General features: G+C 43.5%; 1 protein-coding gene across 2 annotated transcripts in view; it reads left to right on the top strand.

Annotated features, from left to right (window-relative positions):
* Positions 1–10,000, top strand: part of rasgrp3 (RAS guanyl releasing protein 3 (calcium and DAG-regulated)) — a 68,257-nt gene that overhangs the window by 33,898 nt on the left and 24,359 nt on the right. Inside the window, exon 2 of one of the 2 annotated variants that reach the window (XM_058399366.1) lies at positions 1–122. This exon is cut by the window's left edge and continues 60 nt beyond it. In XM_058399366.1, the coding sequence (XP_058255349.1) occupies positions 53–122 (70 nt within the window). In that variant the 5' untranslated portion in view covers positions 1–52. Of the gene's footprint in view, positions 123–943; positions 1,096–10,000 lie in introns of those variants that run through there. The other variant, XM_058399367.1, reaches the window with a different exon arrangement.

Raw genomic sequence — 10,000 nt, 5'->3', positions numbered from 1 at the left:
GATGATCCGATGGACCTGATTCACACTCAGTGAGCTCAAAGGCCTGAAGGTCATGGGGTCGTTCACGCTGGGGAAAGCGGCGCCGCTGGAGCTGCTGTTAGACGCCTGCATCGCTGCCTTCGGTGAGTTTATTATATCTGAGTCCTGCGCTCTGATTGGTCAGAAGGTGATGATTCATTCTCTAGAACAGCAGCTCTGACTGAAGCACAGGTTTATATATAATTAAAGTACTCACTCTGATACCTTATTGTTTCCTTAGCAGCAGAGACTCTTCAGTGTGTGTGTGTGTGTGTGTCTGTGTGTGTGTGTGTGTCTGTGTGTGTGTGTGTGTGTCTGTGTGTGTGTGTGTGTGTGTGTCTGTGTGTGTGTGTGTGTCTGTGTGTGTGTGAGTGTGTGTGTGTCTGTGTGTGTGTGTGTGTGTGTGTCTGTGTGTGTGTGTGTGTGTGTGTGTGTGTCTGTGTGTGTGTGTGTGTGTCTGTGTGTGTGTGAGTGTGTGTGTGTCTGTGTGTGTGTCTGTGTGTGTGTGTGTGTGTCTGTGTGTGTGTGAGTGTGTGTGTGTGAGTGTGTGTGTGTGTCTGTGTGTGTGTGTGTGTGTCTGTGTGTGTGTGAGTGTGTGTGTGTCTGTGTGTGTGTGTGTGTCTGTGTGTGTGTGTGTGTGTGTCTGTGTGTGTGTGAGTGTGTGTGTGTCTGTGTGTGTGTGTGTGTCTGTGTGTGTGTGTGTGTCTGTGTGTGTGTGTGTGTGTGTGTCTGTGTGTGTGTGTGTGTGTCTGTGTGTGTGTCTGTGTGTGTGTGTGTCTGTGTGTGTGTGTGTGTCTGTGTGTGTGTCTGTGTGTGTGTGTGTGTCTGTGTGTGTGTCTGTGTGTGTCTGTGTGTGTGTCTGTGTGTGTGTCTCTGTGTGTGTCTGTGTGTGTGTGTGTCTGTGTGTGTGTGTGTGTCTGTGTGTGTCTGTGTGTGTGTGTCTGTGTGTGTGTGTCTGTGTGTGTGTCTGTGTGTGTGTGTGTGTCTGTGTGTGTGTGTCTGTGTGTGTGTGTCTGTGTCTGTGTGTGTGTGAAGGTGGAACTGCCAGATCTTCAGGACAGAGGAGTTTACACTGCTGTGTGTTTCTCAGTAACATGAACAGCTGAGATTATTCTCTTATTAACCTGAAGAGAGAGAAAATAAAGAGAGACTGCTGAGAGGATGAGTGTTCATAGCTGATAGAGAGAGAGAGAATAAAGAGAGACTGCTGAGGGGATGAGTGTTTATAGCTGAAAGAGAGAGAGAGAATAAAGAGAGACTGCTGAGGGGACGAGTGTTTATAGCTGATAGAGAGAGAGAGTAAAGAGAGACTGCTGAGGGGATGAGTGTTCATAGCTGATAGAGAGAGAGAATAAAGAGAGACTGCTGAGGGGACGAGTGTTTATAGCTGATAGAGAGAGAGAGTAAAGAGAGACTTCTGAGGGGACGAGTGTTTATAGCTGAAGTGAGAGAATAAAGAGAGACTGCTGAGGGGACGAGTGTTCATAGGTGAAAAGAGAGAGAGAGAATAAAGAGAGACTGCTGAGGGGACAAGTGTTTATAGCTGAAGAGAGAGAGAATAAAGAGAGACTGCTGAGGGAATGAGTGTTTATAGCTGAAGAGAGAATAAAGAGAGACTGCTGAGGTGATGAGTGTTTATAACTGAAGACAGAATAAAGAGAGACTGCTGAGGGGACGAGTGTTTATAGATGAAGAGAGAGAATCAAGAGAGACCACTGAGGGGGATGAGTGTTTATAGCTGATAGAGAGAGAGAATAAAGAGAGACTTCTGAGGGGACGAGTGTTTATAGCTGAAGTGAGAGAATAAAGAGAGACTGCTGAGGGGACGAGTGTTTATAGATGAAGAGAGAGAGAATAAAGAGAGACTGCTGAGGGGATGAGTGTTTATAGCTGATAGAGAGAGAGAGAATAAAGAGAGACTGCTGAGGGGACGAGTGTTTATAGCTGATAGAGAGAGAGAGTAAAGAGAGACTGCTGAGGGGATGAGTGTTCATAGCTGATAGAGAGAGAGAATAAAGAGAGACTGCTGAGGCGACAAGTGTTTATAGCTGATAGAGAGAGAGAGTAAAGAGAGACTTCTGAGGGGACGAGTGTTTATAGCTGAAGTGAGAGAATAAAGAGAGACTGCTGAGGCGACAAGTGTTTATAGCTGATAGAGAGAGAGAATAAAGAGAGACTGCTGAGGGGATGAGTGTTTATAGCTGATAGAGAGAGAGAGAATAAGGAGAGACTGCTGAGGGGACGAGTGTTTATAGCTGATAGAGAGAGAGAGTAAAGAGAGACTGCTGAGGGGATGAGTGTTCATAGCTGATAGAGAGAGAGAATAAAGAGAGACTGCTGAGGGGATGAGTGTTTATAGCTGAAAGAGAGAGAGAGAATAAAGAGAGACTGCTGAGGGGACGAGTGTTTATAGCTGAAGTGAGAGAATAAAGAGAGACTGCTGAGGCGACAAGTGTTTATAGCTGATAGAGAGAGAGAATAAAGAGAGACTGCTGAGGGGATGAGTGTTTATAGCTGAAAGAGAGAGAGAGAATAAAGAGAGACTGCTGAGGGGACGAGTGTTTATAGCTGATAGAGAGAGAGAGTAAAGAGAGACTGCTGAGGGGATGAGTGTTCATAGCTGATAGAGAGAGAGAATAAAGAGAGACTGCTGAGGGGACGAGTGTTTATAGCTGAAAGAGAGAGAGAGAATAAAGAGAGACTGCTCAGGGGACGAGTGTTTATAGCTGAAGTGAGAGAATAAAGAGAGACTGCTGAGGCGACAAGTGTTTATAGCTGATAGAGAGAGAGAATAAAGAGAGACTGCTGAGGGGATGAGTGTTTATAGCTGAAAGAGAGAGAGAATAAAGAGAGACTGCTGAGGGGATGAGTGTTCATAGCTGATAGAGAGAGAGAGAATAAAGAGAGACTGCTGAGGGGATGAGTGTTTATAGCTGAAAGAGAGAGAGAGAATAAAGAGAGACTGCTGAGGGGACGAGTGTTTATAGCTGAAGTGAGAGAATAAAGAGAGACTGCTGAGGCGACAAGTGTTTATAGCTGATAGAGAGAGAGAATAAAGAGAGACTGCTGAGGGGATGAGTGTTTATAGCTGAAAGAGAGAGAGAGAATAAAGAGAGACTGCTGAGGGGACGAGTGTTTATAGCTGATAGAGAGAGAGAGTAAAGAGAGACTGCTGAGGGGATGAGTGTTCATAGCTGATAGAGAGAGAGAATAAAGAGAGACTGCTGAGGGGACGAGTGTTTATAGCTGATAGAGAGAGAGAGTAAAGAGAGACTTCTGAGGGGACGAGTGTTTATAGCTGAAGTGAGAGAATAAAGAGAGACTGCTGAGGGGACGAGTGTTCATAGGTGAAAAGAGAGAGAGAGAATAAAGAGAGACTGCTGAGGGGACAAGTGTTTATAGCTGAAGAGAGAGAGAATAAAGAGAGACTGCTGAGGGAATGAGTGTTTATAGCTGAAGAGAGAGAGAATAATGAGAGACTGCTGAGGGGATGAGTGTTTATAGCTGAAGAGAGAATAAAGAGAGACTGCTGAGGTGATGAGTGTTTATAACTGAAGACAGAATAAAGAGAGACTGCTGAGGGGACGAGTGTTTATAGATGAAGAGAGAGAATCAAGAGAGACCACTGAGGGGGATGAGTGTTTATAGCTGATAGAGAGAGAGAATAAAGAGAGACTTCTGAGGGGACGAGTGTTTATAGCTGAAGTGAGAGAATAAAGAGAGACTGCTGAGGGGACGAGTGTTTATAGATGAAGAGAGAGAGAATAAAGAGAGACTGCTGAGGGGATGAGTGTTTATAGCTGATAGAGAGAGAGAGAATAAAGAGAGACTGCTGAGGGGACGAGTGTTTATAGCTGATAGAGAGAGAGAGTAAAGAGAGACTGCTGAGGGGATGAGTGTTCATAGCTGATAGAGAGAGAGAATAAAGAGAGACTGCTGAGGCGACAAGTGTTTATAGCTGATAGAGAGAGAGAGTAAAGAGAGACTTCTGAGGGGACGAGTGTTTATAGCTGAAGTGAGAGAATAAAGAGAGACTGCTGAGGCGACAAGTGTTTATAGCTGATAGAGAGAGAGAATAAAGAGAGACTGCTGAGGGGATGAGTGTTTATAGCTGATAGAGAGAGAGAGAATAAGGAGAGACTGCTGAGGGGACGAGTGTTTATAGCTGATAGAGAGAGAGAGTAAAGAGAGACTGCTGAGGGGATGAGTGTTCATAGCTGATAGAGAGAGAGAATAAAGAGAGACTGCTGAGGGGACGAGTGTTTATAGCTGATAGAGAGAGAGAGTAAAGAGAGACTGCTGAGGGGATGAGTGTTTATAGATGAAGAGAGAGAATAAAGAGAGACCACTGAGGGGGATGAGTGTTTATAGCTGATAGAGAGAGAGAATAAAGAGAGACTGCTGAGGGGACGAGTGTTTATAGCTGAAGAGAGAGAGAATAAAGAGAGACTGCTGAGGGGACAAGTGTTTATAGCTGAAGAGAGAGAGAATAAAGAGAGACTGCTGAGGGGATGAGTGTTTATAGATGAAGAGAGAGAATCAAGAGAGACCACTGAGGGGGATGAGTGTTTATAGCTGATAGAGAGAGAGAATAAAGAGAGACTGCTGAGGGGACGAGTGTTTATAGCTGAAGAGAGAGAGAATAAAGAGAGACTGCTGAGGGGACGAGTGTTTATAGCTGATAGAGAGAGAGAGAGTAAAGACAGACTGCTGAGGGGATGAGTGTTTATAGCTGATAGAGAGAGAGAGAATAAAGAGAGACTGCTGAGGGGACGAGTGTTTATAGCTGAAAAGAGAGAGAGAGAATAAAGAGAGACTGCTGAGGGAACGAGTGTTTATAGCTGAAGAGAGAGAATAAAGAGAGACTGCTGAAGGATGTGTTTTTAGCTGAAGAGAGAGAGAATAAAGAGAGACTGCTGAGGGAACGAGTGTTTATAGCTGAAGAGAGAGAATAAAGAGAGACTGCTGAGGGAACGAGTGTTTATAGCTGATAGAGAGAGAGAATAATGAGAGACTGCTGAAGGATGTGTTTTTAGCTGAAGAGAGAGAGAATAAAGAGAGAGTGCTGAGGGAACGAGTGTTTATAGCTGAAGAGAGAGAATAAAGAGAGACTGCTGAGGGGACAAGTGTGTATAGCTGAAGATAGAGAGAATAAAGAGAGACTGCTGAGGGGACAAGTGTTTGTAGCTGAAGTGAGAGAGAATAAAGAGAGACTGCTAAGGGGACGAGTGTTTGTAGCTGAAAAGAGAGAGAATAAAGAGAGACTGCTAAGGGGACGAGTGTTTATAGCTGATAGAGAGAGAGAATAAAGAGAGACTGCTGAGGGGACGAGTGTTTATAGCTGAAACGAGTGAGAGAGAATAAAGAGAGAATGCTGAGAGGATGAATGTTTATACAGTAGCTGATAGAGAGACTGAATAAAGAGAGACTGCTGAGGGGACGAGTGTTTATAGCTGAAGAGAGAGAGAATAAAGAGAGACTGCTGAAGGATAAGTGTTTATAGCTGAAGAGAGAGAGAATAAAGAGAGACTGCTGAGGGGACGAGTGTTTATAGCTGATGAGAGAGACTGCTGAGGGGATGAGTGTTTATAGCTGATAGAGAGAAAGAAAATAAAGAGAGACTGCTGAGGGGACGAGTGTTTATAGCTGAAAAGAGAGAGAGAGAATAAAGAGAGACTGCTGAGGGGACGAGTGTTCATAGCTGAAACAAGAGAGAGAGAATAAAGAGAGACTGCTGAGGGGACGAGTGTTTATAGCTGAAAAGAGAGAGAATAAAGAGAGACTGCTGAGGGGACGAGTGTTTATAGCTGAAAAGAGAGAGAGAGAGAATAAAGAGAGACTGCTGAGGGGATGAGTGTTTATAGCTGATAGAGAGAGAATAAAGAGACACTGCTGAGGGGACGAGTGTTTATAGCTGAAACAAGAGAGACAGAATAAAGAGTGACTGCTTAGGGGATGAGTGTTTTTAGCTGAAGAGAGAGAATAAAGAGAGACTGCTGAAGGATAAGTGTTTATAGCTGAAGAGAGAGAGAGAATAAAGAGAGACTGCTGAGGGGAAAAGTGTTTATAGCTGAAAAGAGCGAGAGAGAATAAAGAGAGACTGCTGAGGGGACAAGTGTTTTTAGCTGAAGAGAGAGAGAGAATAAAGAGAGACTGCTGAGGGGAAAAGTGTTTATAGCTGAAAAGAGAGAGAGAGAATGAAGAGAGACTGCTGAGGGGAGAAGTGTTTTTAGCTGAAGAGAGAGAGAGAATAAAGAGAGACTGCTGAGGGGACGAGTGTTCATAGCTGAAAAGAGAGAGGGAGAGAGTAAAGAGAGACTGCTGAGTGGACGAGTGTTCATAGCGGATAGAGAGAAAATAAAGAGAGACTGCTGAGGGGACGAGTGTTTATAGCTGAAAAGAGAGAGAATAAAGAGACACTGCTGAGGGGACGAGTGTTTATAGCTGAAACAAGAGAGACAGAATAAAGAGTGACTGCTTAGGGGATGAGTGTTTTTAGCTGAAAAGAGAGAGAATAACGAGAGACTGCTGAGGGGACAAGTGTTTATAGCTATAAAGAGAGAGAGAGAATGAAGAGAGACTGCTGAGGGGAGAAGTGTTTTTAGCTGAAGAGAGAGAATAAAGAGAGACTGCTGAGGGGATGAGTGTTTATAGCTGAAGAGAGAGAGAGAATAAAGAGAGACTGCTGAGGGGACAAGTGTTTATAGCTGAAAAGAGAGAGGGAGAGAGTAAAGAGAGACTGCTGAGTGGACGAGTGTTCATAGCGGATAGAGAGAAAATAAAGAGAGACTGCTGAGGGGACGAGCGTTTATAGCTGAAAAGGGAGAGAGACAATAAAGAGAGACTGCTGAGGGGATGAGTTTTTATAGCTGAAAAGAGAGAGAGAATAAAGAGAGTCTGCTGAGGGGACGAGTGTTTATAGCTGAAAAGAGAGAGAGAGAATAAAGAGACACTGCTGAGGGGACGAGTGTTTATAGCTGATAGAGAGAGAATAAAGAGAGACTGCTGAGGGGACGAGTGTTTATAGCTGAAGAGAGAGAGAACAAAGAGAGACTGCTGAGGGGACGAGTGTTTATAGCTGAAAAGAGAGAGAATAAAGAGAGTCTGCTGAGGGGACGAGTGTTTATAGCTGAAAAGAGAGAGAGAATAAAGAGACACTGCTGAGGGGACGAGTGTTTATAGCTGATAGAGAGAGAATAAAGAGAGACTGCTGAGGGGACGAGTATTTATACCTGAAACAAGAGAGAGAGAATAAAGAGAGACTCCTGAGGGGATGAGTGTTCATAGCTGAAAAGAGAGAGAGAGAATAAAGAGAGACTGCTAAAGGGACGAGTGTTTATAGCTGATGCAAGAGAGAGAGAATAAAGAGAGACTGCTGAGGGGATGAGTGTTTATAGGTGAAAAGAGAGAGAGAGAATAAAGAGAGACTGCTGAGGGGACGAGTGTTTATAGGTGAAAAGAGATAGAGAGAATAAAGAGAGACTGCTGAGGGGATGAGTGTTTATAGGTCAAAAGAGAGAGAGAGAATAAAGAGAGACTGCTGAGGGGACGAGTGTTTATAGGTGAAAAGAGAGAGAGAGAATAAAGAGAGACTGCTGAGGGGACAAGTGTTTATAGCTGATAGAGAGAGAATAAAGAGACACTGCTGAGGGGACGAGTGTTTATAGCTGAAACAAGAGAGACAGAATAAAGAGTGACTGCTTAGGGGATGAGTGTTTTTAGCTGAAGAGAGAGAATAAAGAGAGACTGCTGAAGGATACGTGTTTATAGCTGAAGAGAGAGAGAGAATAAAGAGAGACTGCTGAGGGGAAAAGTGTTTATAGCTGAAAAGAGCGAGAGAGAATAAAGAGAGACTGCTGAGGGGATGAATGTTTATACATTAGCTGATTGAGAGACTGAATAAAGAGAGACTGCTGAGGGGATGAGTGTTTATAGCTGAAGAGAGAGAGAATAAAGAGAGACTGCTGAAGGATAAGTGTTTATAGCTATAAAGAGAGAGAGAGAATGAAGAGAGACTGCTGAGGGGAGAAGTGTTTTTAGCTGAAGAGAGAGAATAAAGAGAGACTGCTGAAGGGATGAGTGTTTATAGCTGAAGAGAGAGAGAGAATAAAGAGAGACTGCTGAGGGGATGAGTGTTTATAGCTGAAAAGAGAGAGGGAGAGAGTAAAGAGAGACTGCTGAGTGGACGAGTGTTCATAGCGGATAGAGAGAAAATAAAGAGAGACTGCTGAGGGGACGAGCGCTTATAGCTGAAAAGGGAGATAGACAATAAAGAGAGACTGCTGAGGGGACGAGTTTTTATAGCTGAAAAGAGAGAGAGAATAAAGAGAGTCTGCTGAGGGGACGAGTGTTTATAGCTGAAAAGAGAGAGAGAATAAAGAGAGTCTGCTGAGGGGACGAGTGTTTATAGCTGAAAAGAGAGAGAGAATAAAGAGACACTGCTGAGGGGACGAGTGTTTATAGCTGATAGAGAGAGAATAAAGAGAGACTGCTGAGGGGACGAGTGTTTATACCTGAAACAAGAGAGAGAGAATAAAGAGAGACTCCTGAGTGGACGAGTGTTTATAGCTGAAAAGAGAGAGAGAGAATAAAGAGAGACTGCTAAAGGGACAAGTGTTTATAGCTGACGCAAGAGAGAGAGAATAAAGAGAGACTGCTGAGGGGATGAGTATTTATAGCTGAAGAGAGAGAGAATAAAGAGATTCTGCTGAGGGGACGAGTGTTTATAGGTGAAAAGAGAGAGAGAGAATAAAGAGAGACTGCTGAGGGGACGAGTGTTTATAGGTGAAAAGAGAGAGAGAGAATAAAGAGAGACTGCTGAGGGGACGAGTGTTCATAGGTGAAAAGAGAGAGAGAGAATAAAGAGAGACTGCTGAGGGGACGAGTGTTCATAGGTGAAAAGAGAGAGAGAGAATAAAGAGAGACTGCTGAGGGGACGAGTGTTCATAGGTGAAAAGAGAGAGAGAGAATAAAGAGAGACTGCTGAGGGGACGAGTGTTCATAGGTGAAAAGAGAGAGAGAGAATAAAGAGAGACTGCTGAGGGGATGAGTGTTTATAGGTCAAAAGAGAGAGAGAGAATAAAGAGAGACTGCTGAGGGGACGAGTGTTTATAGGTCAAAAGAGAGAGAGAGAATAAAGAGAGACTGCTGAGGGGACGAGTGTTCATAGGTGAAAAGAGAGAGAGAGAATAAAGAGAGACTGCTGAGGGGACGAGTGTTCATAGGTGAAAAGAGAGAGAGAGAATAAAGAGAGACTGCTGAGGGGACGAGTGTTCATAGGTGAAAAGAGAGAGAGAGAATAAAGAGAGACTGCTGAGGGGACGAGTGTTCATAGGTGAAAAGAGAGAGAGAGAATAAAGAGAGACTGCTGAGGGGACGAGTGTTCATAGGTGAAAAGAGAGAGAGAGAATAAAGAGAGACTGCTGAGGGGACGAGTGTTCATAGGTGAAAAGAGAGAGAGAGAATAAAGAGAGACTGCTGAGGGGACGAGTGTTCATAGGTGAAAAGAGAGAGAGAGAATAAAGAGAGACTGCTGAGGGGACGAGTGTTCATAGGTGAAAAGAGAGAGAGAGAATAAAGAGAGACTGCTGAGGGGACGAGTTTTCATAGGTTTTGATAACTACAGTGTTAGCCAGGTTGTTTTATAAACATTACCTGACGTAACTAGGCAACTTCTTTTTTAAGTTCAAATTTTATTTGTCACATACAAAATCATACACAGTATGACATGTAGTGAAATTAAATTAATTAATTAATTAATTAATTTATATTAATTTAATTAGTTTAAAATTAAAATTTTGTTTCTTCTTTTTATTTTGTTCATTTTTCCCTTTTTATAAGTAAAAGGCTAATTTAGCTAATAAAGTGACAATAAAGGCTACTGAGGAGTCACATGATCAAGTGTCCACCTGGTTATTTCAATTAAACCATGTCTATGACGCAGTGTGTGTGTGTGTGTGTGTGTGTGTGTGTGTGTGTGTGT

The sequence above is a fragment of the Hemibagrus wyckioides genome, linkage group LG09 (genome assembly GCF_019097595.1).
Source record: "Hemibagrus wyckioides isolate EC202008001 linkage group LG09, SWU_Hwy_1.0, whole genome shotgun sequence".
Taxonomy (NCBI): Eukaryota; Metazoa; Chordata; class Actinopteri; order Siluriformes; family Bagridae; genus Hemibagrus; species Hemibagrus wyckioides.
The sequence above is the reverse complement of the archived record's forward strand: the minus strand, read 5'-3'. Positions and strand labels throughout refer to the sequence as shown.